Here is a 13113-nt window from a genome sequence, read left to right as displayed (position 1 = left end):
GTACAATATCAATAAGGAAATAAAACGTCTCCTGATGTGTTTTTAAAGTAATACCAGTAGGATTTATTTTCTTTTGTAAAAACTTTACTTTTCCCTTTTAACCTCTATTAATATAAGTCTTAAACTTAATGTTATAGAAAATGTTTAAATCATGATACAACCACTGGAAGACATGTCATGTAACTATTAAAAAAATGATCTATATTAAAAAAAGATGTGGTCATATAGGAATGTACTTCCTTTAGAATGTTAGGTGGAAAAAATCAGGATACCAAAAGCATTGTGATACCATGGTGTCACAAAGAGTCAGACACGACTTACCAATTGAACAGCAACAGCCTTAGACCCTCATGGGGTATGATTTTATAGGGGAAGAAAAAGAGACTTAAAGGAAAAAAATCAAAATTTTTTCCTAATGCTATATTTGTGTTTAGATGCAAGGATTTAAAAAAATATTTTAGAATTTTTCAGATTTTTTCTCTTTGCAAATTTTCCTTTAAAATGAAAAAAAAAATAGTGAAATATTAGAAAGTCTCAATTTCAAACTATATTCCATATGTCAGAAAAACAATTCACAGATTATACTGAAGAATCTGAGCTATACTCCCAAACTATAGGTTAGTTAGAAATGTTTGATAGATTTTATGTCCCTGATAGCTCAGTTGGTAAAGAATCGGCCTGCAATGCAGGAGACTCCAGTTTGATTCCTGAGCTGGGAAGATCCACTGGAGAAGGGATAGGCTACCCACTCCAGTATTCTTGGGCTTCTCTTGTGGCTCAGCTGGTAAAGAATCCGCCTGCAATGTGGGAGACCTGGGTTTGGTCCTGGAGTTGGGAAGATCCCCTGGAGAAGGGAAAGGCTACCCACTCCAGTATTCTGGCCTAGAGAATTCCATGGATTGTATAGTCCATGGGATTGCAAAGAGTCGGACACGACTGAGCCACTTGCACTTCACATTCAGAAAAAATATAGTTCTCATATAGGCTTCCTAGTCTCCTTGCCTTTATACTCTAAAAAGTCCTCTTGAAATTAAGAGCCAGAGGTGGGAATGGCAGATGGCTCTACAATATTTGATCTCTTTTCCTCTCAAGCTTTATTATGTAAAATTTGAACATATAGAAAGCATAGAAAAGTAAATCAGCTTATTCCTAGCTTAAATAGTTCTCAATATTTTGCTACTCACTTCAACTATTTCTCTTCCTGATATATTTTTTTCCTATGAACTTAAAGAAATAAATTTTATTGATATTTTAACTATAAAGACTTTCATTTATTTCTTTGATAAACTTTTTTTCAACATACCCACTACGTTATCATCTGCTAATTTTTTATTATTCTTTTAATATTTTAGTCATAATTTATCAGTATCATAAAATTCTCTATCCATATTCATATTTTGCCAGTTGTCTCAAAGTCATCTTTTTATGGACAATTTATTAGAATCAGGACCCAAACAAAACCTGTATTACATTTGGTAGTTATGTCTCCTAAGTCTCTTATTCTCGAATAGCCACTTTAAAATGTATTATAAGTTCCTAATGCCAAAAAGACTGAAATTATAGATGACATTTTAGTGTTCTTATAAAATTAATATAAGTTCATTGTACAATAACTTAAAAATTCAAGAGCTATCTAGAAGAAAGTGGAAATCACTTGTATTGCTCAGAGTATAATTCCTTCCTATCATTTTATACATAATTTTCATTGTTGAGCTCTACTGGAAGTTTTATATCTTATTTCAATAGTATATCTGAAGCTTTTTATACTTAAAATATTTCTTTTCCATTTTAATGATTGTGTAAAGATGTACCTTAATTTTTCAGAGTAGGTAAATAACTTAATTTTTTTAAATCATTCAGTCACTCAGTTGTGTCTGACTCTTTGCAACCCCATGGGCTGCAGCACGCCAGGCTTCCCTGTCCATCACCAACTCCCGGAGTTTCCTCAAACTTAGGTCCATAGAGTCGGTGATGCCATCCAACCATATCATCTGCTGTCATCACCTTCTCCTCCCGCCTTCAATCTTTCCCAGCATCTGGGTCTTTTCCAGTGAGTCAGTTCTTTGCATCAGGTGGCCAGAGTATTGGTGTTTCAGCTTCAGCATCAGTCCTTCCAGTGACTATTCAGGACTGATTTCCTTTAGGATGGATTGGTTGGATTTCCTTGCAGTCCAAGGGACTCTCAAGAGTCTTCTCCAATACCACAGTTCAAAACCATCAATTCTTTGGTGCTCAGCCTTCTTTATGGTCCATCTCTCACATCCATACTGGTAAAACCATAGCTTTGACTACAGGCTTTTGTTGGGAAAGTAATGTCTCTGCTTTTTAATTGCTGCCTAGGTTGCACAGAGTCGGACACGACTGAACTGACTTAGCAGCAGCAGCAGCAGCAGGTTGGTCATTGCTTTTCTTCCAAGGAGCAAGCATCTTTTAATTTCATGGGGGCAGTCACCATCTACAGTGATTTTGGAGCCCAAGATAATAAAGTCTGTCACTGTTTCCATTGTTGCCTCATCTTTTGCAGTGAAGTGATGGGACTGGATGCCATGATCTTAGTTTTCTGAATGTTGAGTTTTAAGCCAGCTTTTTCACTCTCCTCTTTCACTTTCATCAATAGGCTCTTTTCTTTAATTCCTCTTCACTGTCTGCCTTAAGGGTGGTGTCATCTGCATATCTGAAGTTATTGATATTTCTCCTGGCAATCTTGATTCCACCTTGTGCTTCATCCAGCCTGGCATTTCATATGATGTACTCTGCATATAAGTTAAATAAGCAGGTGACAATATACAGTCTTGACATACTCCTTTCCCAATTTGGAACCAGTCTGTTGTTCCATGTCCAGTTCTGTTGCTTCTTGACCTGTATACTGATTTCTCAGCAGGCAGGTAAGGTGGTCTGGTACTCCCATCTCTTGAAGAATTTTCCAGTATGTCATGATCCACACATAGAAGAAAATAATAGAATGAGAAAGACTAGAGATCTCTTCAAGAAAATTAGAGATAGTAAGGGAACATTTCATGCAAATATGGGCACAATAAAGGACAGAAACAGTATGGACCTAACAGAAGCAGAAGATATTAAGAAGAGGTGGCAAGAATACACAGAAGAACTATACAAAAACAATCTTAATGACCCAGATAACCAAGATGATGTGATCACTCACCTAGAGCCAGACATCCTGGAGTGTGAAGTCAACTGGGCCTTAGGAAGCATCACTGCAAACAAAGCTAGTGAAAGTGATGGAATTCCAGCTGAAGTATTTCAAATCCTAAAAGATGATGCTGTTATCAACAATAACAACCAAATGTAAGTGTTGTACTCAATATGTCAACAAATTTGGAAGACTCAGCTGTGGCCATAGAACTGGAAAAGGTCAGTTTTCATCCCAATCTGAAAGAAAGGCAATACGAAAGAATTCTCAAACTACTGCACAATTGCACTCATCTCACAAGCTAGCAAAATAATGCTCAATATTCTCCAAGTGAGGATTCGATAGTACATGAACCAAGAACATCCAGATGTTCAAGCTGGATTTAGAAAAGGCAGAGGAACCAGAGATCAAAATTTTTTTAGAGACACATCTAATTTAGAAGGTCATTTTATAGTGTACTCCAGCATTTTCTTGTTGCTACAGTTGAAGAGACTTGTATTTTTGAGTGAATGGGGGCACGTGTAATTTTCCTACTTAATTCCTAGAGTAGGGAAAATGGGCTGGTCAAGGCACTGTTTTCTCTATATGTAGTAGATAATGCCTGGATCTCGATCCACTGGTCATCTGAGAGAGGTGCTTGTTTTTGCCATGTGGAAGACAAGTAATGCCCCTACTAGGCCATTTTAGTGAGTTTCTATAAAGTCCTATTTTATGTAATTTCTTTAAAATATCATTGAGTATATCTGAGTAAATAATGTGTTCATTTCTCCAAATATTGTCAAGAAAAAGAAAGATAGTAAATTCAACTATTGGCAGGACGCTGGGCATCAGGGAAGGTTTGGAAAAGGTTGCCGCCTACTTTAGCTGCTATAGGTTGAGGTCATCAAAGAACTCCAAAAGACGAAAAGTAGACTTGAAATAGAGATTACAAATTATGCAAAAATAGTGATTCTTAGGTGTGTACTTTATGAATATGTCAGTTTCATAGGGATCTTAAATCAGCACGAAGTGTGTGGCTTAATATAGGAGATTTTTTTTCTTCCACAGTTCTGGAGGCTAGATGTTGAAAATCAAGGTGTCAGGCAGGGCTATGTTCTTTCTGAAGGTTTAAGGCAGAATCCTTCCTTGCATTTTCCTGGCTTCCGGTAGTTCCTAGCAGTCTTTGGCATTTTTGGCTTATAGACCATTTCTCTTCTGTCTTCACATGTAAGGATGTTATTCCCTGGGATCTCTTCCTGAACTCTTTGTTTCTTCTTATAAGAACATCAGTGACTGGACTTAGGGCCACCCTAATCCACTCTGACATCATTTTACTTCATTAATTACACCTGAAAGTCTGTATTTCCAAGTAGAGTCACAATCTGAGGTTCCTGGTAGATGTAAATGTGACAACACTCTTCAGCCCCGTATAGCAAGTATGGGTATTTGTGTATAAGAATAATAGATTGGTAACTGGCAGGCTATCATAATCTCTTAGATAATACACATTCTAATTTTCTTCTCTATGTTGAGTTCTGCTTTTCTTAAGTGTGTTTAATATAAGAGTACATGAATGTGGGGGAAATGTTGAAAAGTACTAAAACAATATTTTAAAATTCTGTGTTGAATACTTGTTTTCTGCTGCTATTTCTTGAGATTAGAAGATAAAAATAACTTGATGAAATCTTGTCTGTGTTTTTATGGTTTTAGCTTTCTAAATTTATAGGCAGGCCCAAAAGTTTCTTATTTAGTAAAAGCATTTGAGCATGGCATTATAATGATGATTCCAGTCCTTCTAAGAATACAGTTTGGCTTAAGCAAAAAGTTATTAAATACTTGAACAAGTTACTAAAAATCTTAGACTATCTTTCATTGAGTTTTAACACATGTATACCTGTGGCGGATTCATTTCTATATTTGGCAAAACCAATACAATATTGTAAAGCTTAAAAATAAAATAAAATTAAAAAAAAAAAAAACAGATTGAAATTAGACTGTTCTTCCTTATTTATTCACCATTTTCTCCACCACCAAGATGATACCAAGAACTTAGCAAATATATGTCCCTATAAGCCCATATCTTTAGATTGTTTTATTAATTTTGATACAAGTGAATAATGTTTGCAGAAAGTAATTTTGGTAGGAATTAATATTCAAATATCAGTTAAAAGATTTTTTTTTAATTTAAATTTTATTTTATTTAACTTTACAATATTGTATTGGTTTTGCCATATATCAAAATGAATCTGCCACAGGTATACATGTGTTCCCCATCCTGAACCCTCCTCCCTCCTCCCTCCCCATACCATCCCTCTGGGTCGTCCCAGTGCACCAGCCCCAAGCATCCAGTATCGTGTATCGAACCTGGACTGGCGACTCGTTTCATATATGATATTATACATATTTCACTGCCATTCTCCCAAATCATCCCACCCTCTCCCTCTCCCACAGAGTCCAAAAGACTGTTCTATACATCAATAGAGTATACTAATGCATATATATGGAATTTAGAAAGATGGTAACAATAACCCTGTATATGAGACAGCAAAAGAGACACTGATGTATAGAACAGTTAAAAGATTAAATGCTTCACTTCTGGGCCTTTGGTTTCTGCAGTAATCAGAGTAAAATTTTAACTAAAAAATTCACTTGAAAATTCCATTTATTCTCTGTAAAAGCAAATTGAATGCCTGTCGTTATTCATAAATATCTTAACTGCTAAGATTTTCTGGAATTGTAATAGACAATCAGTTATATCAGAAAGTCATTACTATTAGAAAAATTAGGCAATGTCAATAAAACAGAAACTCATGACTTTTGAAATATTTTCTTCGATAAAACTCTTGGTCATTTTGTACTTTTTAAATTAGAAGAAAAAATTTAAACTTTATCCATGCTTTCTCTTTTACAAATCAAAATATCTTACAGTTCTCATCTGCTTTATAATACTTACCCATTTATAATGGGCATATATGATTATAAGATAAAATAAGGTACATCATCACTTACTATCAGAAACTAACTTTTGTAAGTCAAAATTAAGAGATTTAGAATGGAACTCAAGGCAGTGTAAATATGTCTTATTTTTCTAAATGCTCTCTTATAACTTTCTATTTAGAGCTTCTTTTGGCTCTTAAACTATAATGTTCCACGTTTACTCATTCACTAAACTATTTAGGTAAGGTATGTAGTGTTATATGCTTCCCATATAAGGTATGGGCTTCCCAAGTGGCTCACATGGTAAAGAATCTGCCTGCAATGCAGGAGACCTGGGTTCAGTCCCTCAGTCCAGAAGATGCCCTGGAGAAGGAAATGGCAACCCACTCAAATATTCTTGCCTGGAGAATTCCATGGACAGAGGAGCCTGGCGGGCTATAATCCATGGAGTTGCAAGGAGTCGAACATGACTGAGCAACTAACACTTTCACATTATGTGGTGTTATATACATACCCTGTGCAAAGCACAAAGCTGGAGTGATAAATCTGAAAATGTATATATGTGTACATTTCTCCATTCATTCTATAAATATTTATTGGGCATTTGTCATATGCCAAGTATAATATCAGGAACTTCTGATAAAAAGTTAAAACACAGTCTCTCTATTACTTACAGTTTTAGAAAAGGAAAAAGACACTAATCAGATAGTAACACAAATAATTGTAAAATTGGCATCATGAAAAATACTATGAAGAAAAGGTGAATGGTACTATCAGAACTCAGAAGGGAATTTGACTTTGTCTTTGGAGAGACTATGCAAGAGGTACTGACTTTTGAACTGAGAGCCAAATGGTTATTGGAAATTACATAAGTGAAGAAGGATGTGAGAAAATTCCTGGAAGCAGATATTATATATAGTAGGTCTAGTACTGGAGCAAGTGTGAGTTATTTGGAATCAAAAGAGGCAATGTGGCTGGAACACAGGGAAGGAGAGGGAGTGTGACACATGAGGAGGCTGAGAGAGCAGACCAATCAGGGCCTTTTCCATTAAGGATTTAAGTATTTTTCTCAAGAGCCATGAGAAGGCTTTGAGAGATTTTAAGCAGTGTAGGCATGGGAGGAAAGGGTAAGACAGGACCAGATTTGTTTTCCTGAAAGATTAGAAGGGACTGGATGGAATAAAGTGTGAATGAGGGGGGCCCAGTTACAAGGGTATAGGAGGAATTCTGGCAGAAAAAAGCTTGGATTAAGAGAGTGTTAGTGGAAATGGAGAAAAGTGTAAGCCCAAAAACCACCCTCATTTCTTCCCCCTCCTCAATTATTTAGTTTATTTTAGAGCCAAATTGTACTATCTGCCTATTACACAGGGGCCCTAGGCTATCCTTTTGGAGATTTTTATTGTTCTCTGAACAAAAGCTTCCAGTTAGAAATCTAAAGGAGTGTGATTTGTGTCCTTGCCTGGTACTACGCCACTTGTAAGCATGCTATTTCAAAATTGTATGTTGATATTTATTGATGATTTTTGTGCCAGTTATGACAGTACTTGGCAGTGGCTTATTGTATCCTCAGTTTCTGGGTTTCCTAGGGTACTACCCACAGCTCAGTGGGAAAACTTAGCCTTGTCTCTTACTGAAATGTTTTTTTCTTCCTGGGTTTTCTCCTCCTCCTCCCGTGTCTCTTACATCTCCTGCACTGGCAGACAGGTTCTTTATCACTAGTGTTAGGTATTGGATTATTATCTCCTAAGGGGAAAAATAACCTTGGATTATAGAGTCACTTAGGCAGTGTTTTGTTGTCCTCCAAATAATTTCCTTTTGTTCTCCTTTTCAGTAAGATTCATTCTCTTTAGTGTAAACCATTGGGCAGAATAAGTGAGTTTATCAGCGGTTTGCAGAGTTTATCAGTGGTTTATCAGTTTATCGGTGGTTTGTAAAGGGTAAATAACCCTTTACAACAGCTTCACAGGTGGCTCAGTGGTTAAAGGATCTGCCTGCCAGTGTAGGAGATGCAGGTTCATCTGGGTTGGGAAGATCCCCTGGCGGGCTACAGTCCATGGGGTCAAAAAGAGTCGGACACAACAGAGTCACTATCACTTTCATCAGTTATTCATAAAGTGACTTAAGTGCCAACTTTGGTGAGCTTTTTCCGATGATACTGTATTAGTTTTTGAAACTTGAAAATGTAACATTTAGAGACACAAATAAGCTTTCCATTTATCTTTAAACTAGCCTGTGAGTCTCTCACCAGTTCAAAAGCTGAGAGATGTCATTCAGTTGAGAAGATAGTGGCTCACCTCCTTATACCTCCTGCAGGGAAGGGGAAACAAGTGCCCACTAACAACTAGAGAACTGAACAGAGGAGAGACCTAGTTAACTGTGCTCCAGACTGCTAGAATAAAAAGTCTTCATTATCCCTAGACATTACCCAAGCAATGTCTCTTTTAAGGAGCCAGTGTCATCTGCCTAGAGATTATTTCTCACTTGCTAGAAGAGCCACCTTTTGTGCTAGATCTACTCCTACATTCCTGAATCCTCACTCTCCTGATGTGATCACCTCTAGTACTGCTGCTGCTGCTGCTGCTGCTAAGTCACTACAGTCGTGTCCGACTCTGTGCGACCCCATAGATGGCAGCCCACCAGGCCCCGCTGTCCCTGGGATTCTCCAGGCAAGAACACTGGAGTGGGTTGCCATTTCCTTCTCCAATGCATGAAAGTGAAAAGTGAAAGTGAAGTCACTCAGTCGTGTCCGACTCTTCATGACCCCATGGACTGCAGCCTACCAGGCTCCTCCGTCCATGGGATTTTCCAGGCAAGAGTACTGGAGTGGGTTGCCATTGCCTTCTCTAACCACCTACTAACCGGTCTTCTTCCTGACCTTGGTTCACATCTGTACCCAACATGCTTAGTACCTAACTTGATACTGGCTATCACCTATGCATTCTGTTTACCCTTGATGTGGTAGCCCAGGTCAAGGGCTGGTTTCTCGAGAGCAGACTGTTACTTAGTACTTTATACACTTCAGGCTTTTATAGTCATACATATGATATATTACAAAAAGTAACATCAGTATATGAGAATGGACCTGTTAATTCAAGAGTATTGGTATATCTTAAACCTTTCTCAGATAATCTTTAGAATATTTATTAACTGATAATTAAAACATTCATGACTTAGAGCTTTCTGAAGACTGAAGTTAATATTTTAAAAATAAAATATTTATCATCAGATTTTTTTTCCCTATACTGGTCTGGCCAATAGACATACTCAATTATGTATTTGTATGTAATCACCAAATTCCATATTTTATTATTCTCTTTCAGTTTCACCAACAGAAGCCATTCACGTACCTTTATTTCTAGTTTCTTACTACTATATAAAGTTTTCTTGAATTACTTGCTTTATCTGAAAGATAATAGAATATTTTGCAGCATTCAAAACCATTGACACAGCTATAGAAAAACTGTATCTTATGTTTACCTTTAAACACTGATTCTACTTGAACCAAATAGCACATTTAGAATTTATTTGTGATTAGCAATAGCACATATAGATTCACTTGTTGATCTTAGAATGCTAAGTTGGCTAGCTTTTGTTTATATAAATAAGGTTGAACTGGTAGATTATAGTGCCTGAAAAGCTGAATATTTTATATGTAATATACTGGTATAAATAAATTTATGTAGTGACAAGCATTAAATCCCTCCTGATGTTCTAAAATGTTTAAATATTTAAAAATTAATATGAGGGATAATTATAAAATTATGCTTATTTGCATGTGTAGTTTGTGTGATCTGATAAAATATTTTATAGTTTGTATCTTCTGTGTCATCAGAGGTTTTAAAAAATTCTTAAAATGTAGACAGATTGCATCTTTGTTTCAGAATTCCCTGGGAAGATATGTAGTGCTTATTTAACAGCAGCTAATGATGTAGTGATGAGACTTTAGCCTTTTTAAAATCTACAATCCTGTGTAAATTCACCCTTATTGAAAAAGAATTTGATCTAGATACTTTTAACACTGTAATATCCATGATTATTGATTTACAGTGAAATTTACATTGTACTAGTGAATTTATGTGAGCATCTCTAACCTATGGGATATTTATTTTGCAGGAGAAAATACAGATTTTGTTTTCACAACTTGAAATGTAATTTTCCATTAATATTGATTGTTTCATCAGTTGTTACCACAAAATTGGCTAAAATTAATGATCCTCTGTCATAATAGATCAAGGTGATTTACATTTAGTTTTCTTTGTCTTTGTTTGTTTGTTTTGTTTTATTCCCTCCACTCCCCAATTATTTCATGGCATTTCAGTGCTTCAGAGAATTTAGATGAGCTCTCTTCCTCCAGTAGCTGGTTACTTAACCAGAAGCACAGTAAGAAAAGGAGAAAAGACAGGACAAGATTGAAATCTCCATCCTTGACTATCATGAGTACAGCAGCTCGAACAAGGCCACTTCAGAGTTTCCACAAACGAAAACTCTACAGATTGAGCCCAACATTTTATTGGACTCCACAGGTAAGGTTGCCTTTGGGAAAACATGAACAAAAATTTTACTGTCCATATATTTAACAAGCGACAGGATATGAATTGTACATAGTTATTTAGAAGAAGTGAGATTTAATAATTTTTTTAACATAGCAGTGTATTCTGAAATTCTCACATTTCCATTTTTTTTAAATCATGTTTAAACTAATCTGAAAGAAAATTACATATCAAGTTGAGTTTAAAATTTTACCGGTAAGGGTAATAAGACACAAGCATGTTATATATTTGTCTTTTGCTTAGTAAAGAAAAAGGTAAAAATCTACAGGGCTGTAGTTATTTTGAGGAAATGACGTCGCTTTCATTTTTAGGCATAGTATTTGTTAAATTTGATGAGCACCCCTTTTTCATATAAGCAGTGAAAGTTTAGATGACCATGCTTACACTTTTTACAAATAAAATATGCTTTACTAAAAGCATTCATTTTGAAAAGCACGTTTTTCATTTATTAGCAAAATATTAGGTTTACGTCTTTCAGTACATATCTTAAATAAACTGTGATGGAGGGCAAAATAAGTCATCTCGAGTTATCATTAGGTATAACATGCTCTTTTTCTATGTTTTAAATAATATGTCAGAGGAAAGGAATTTATCTTTGCTTTAGTATTGTTTTTGAGTATTACTACATTAGCTATTTTTAAATATATTTCTATAACAAAATCAAGATGCTTTGTTTCATTAGAAACAAATTTCAAATTTGGTTTTATAGGATCCTTTTATAAATAGGACTATGAATTCTGACAAATTAATTCTTATCAATAATTTGATTTTTGCCATTTTGTAGTTCAGTTACTAGTATGCTCTCTCAACTTGAAATTTTTCAGTTTTATTTCAGAATTTTCAGAAATTTTACATAATTAATCAACCTAATAGGAAAATATTTTATTTAAAGTTTTTATATAAGAAATACTTTATTTAACAATTTTTATTTAAAGTTGCTATAAGCAACAAATATTTGAAATTGATTTTATAATTTCAGAGTTATAAATAGAATTGTCTAAGAGAAATATTTCACATATAAATAGGTCTTAATATTCTAACTGGAAGGAATCTATTTGAATAATTTAGATTTGCTCAGTATTGCTAACATACTATGTATGCCTTAGTAATGTAAAGAATGGCTTGGAAAAGTGAACGAATTTAAAACTTTCAGTAAACAAAGGAGAAACAAGTCTAATATTATTGTTACTAATAGGCCATATAATTTATCATATTCCAATCATAATGCTAAGCATATTCAGTATATTATTTTTTTTTAGTCTCCCAACATATAACTATGAGGCATTATTAATCCCAGCTTTAGATGCAGAAATTGAAGTTTAGGGAGATTTAGTAACTTTCCCAAGGTCATATAGCTAGTAAGAAATAGGTCTGATTCCAAAGCCCATGTTCTTACCAATTAATATTTACATTGGTAATGACAAAAATAACCCAGATGATTTTTAATCAGTATTTTTATTACAGTATAGTTGATTTACAGTGTTGTGTTAATTTCTGCTGTACAGCAAAGTGATTCAGTTATACACACATATATTTTTTTTCTTAGTATTCTTTTCCATTATGGTTGTCATAGGATATTGAATATAGTTTTCTGTGCTATACAATAGGACCTTGCTATATAAAAGCTTACGTCAGCTAACCCCAGCTTCCCACTCCATCCCTCCACCAAATGTGCTCTTTTAGCAACCATCAGTCTGTTCCCTCTGTCTGTGATTCTTTCTGTTTCATTGTTAGTTTCATTTTATCATATTTTGGATTCCACACGTAAGTGATATCATATGGTATTTGTCTTTCTCTTTCTGATATACTTCACTTAGTATGATTATCTCTAGTTGGATCCATGTTGCTGCAAATGGTATTATTTTGTTATTTTTTATGACTGAGTATATTCCATTATACCACGTGTTCTTTACTCATTAATCTGTTGATAGACATTCAGGTTGTTGCCATGTCTTGGCTGTTGTGTACAGTGCTGCTGTGAACATAGGGGTGCATGGATCTTTTTGAACTATAGTTTTGTCTGGATTTATGCCCAGGAGTGGGATAACTGGATCTTATGATAATTCTATTTTTAGTTTTCTGAGGAACCGCCATACTGTTTTCCACAGTGGCTAAACCAAAATTTTTGTTTGTTTGCAATCAGTAAAGACTATATATTTGGGGGTTGGAGAAGGAGCTTGGTTAAAGGCACTAAGAAATGCACCAGAAAGGATTGGTTTCAAAAGATAATCCAAATTTTGAAAGGGTTTGGGTCAAGATAAAGAAAGCACTTGAGTAATTGGAAGACAGATGGAAAAAAAGTGTGTGTGTGTGTATTTGCTATGTGAAAGGGTCTAGAACAATAATGTCTAATAGAGTTTTCTGTAATGATGTAAATTTCTATAATTATCTGTGCTGTCCAGTATGTTAGCTGCTAAATACATGTAACTACACATGAAATGTGACTAGTGCAGCTGAGGAACTGAATTTTTGTTTCTATTAATTTTGATTTAAATG

At 35.0% G+C, this 13113-nt stretch overlaps 1 protein-coding gene across 8 annotated transcripts in view; it reads left to right on the top strand.

Annotated features, from left to right (window-relative positions):
* The window catches only part of KANSL1L (KAT8 regulatory NSL complex subunit 1 like), a 126914-nt gene that overhangs the window by 73677 nt on the left and 40124 nt on the right, over positions 1-13113 (top strand). For 6 of the 8 annotated variants that reach the window (XM_055573330.1, XM_055573327.1, XM_055573329.1 and 3 more), the window contains exon 6: positions 10386-10590. In XM_055573330.1, coding sequence (XP_055429305.1) covers positions 10386-10590 — 205 coding nt within the window. The remainder of the gene's footprint in view (positions 1-10385; positions 10591-13113) is intronic. The other 2 variants (XM_055573334.1, XM_055573333.1) reach the window with 2 other exon arrangements.

Source organism: Bubalus kerabau, chromosome 3, assembly GCF_029407905.1.
Source record: "Bubalus kerabau isolate K-KA32 ecotype Philippines breed swamp buffalo chromosome 3, PCC_UOA_SB_1v2, whole genome shotgun sequence".
Taxonomy (NCBI): domain Eukaryota; kingdom Metazoa; phylum Chordata; class Mammalia; order Artiodactyla; family Bovidae; genus Bubalus; species Bubalus kerabau.
This window is presented reverse-complemented; position numbering and strand designations above follow the sequence as displayed.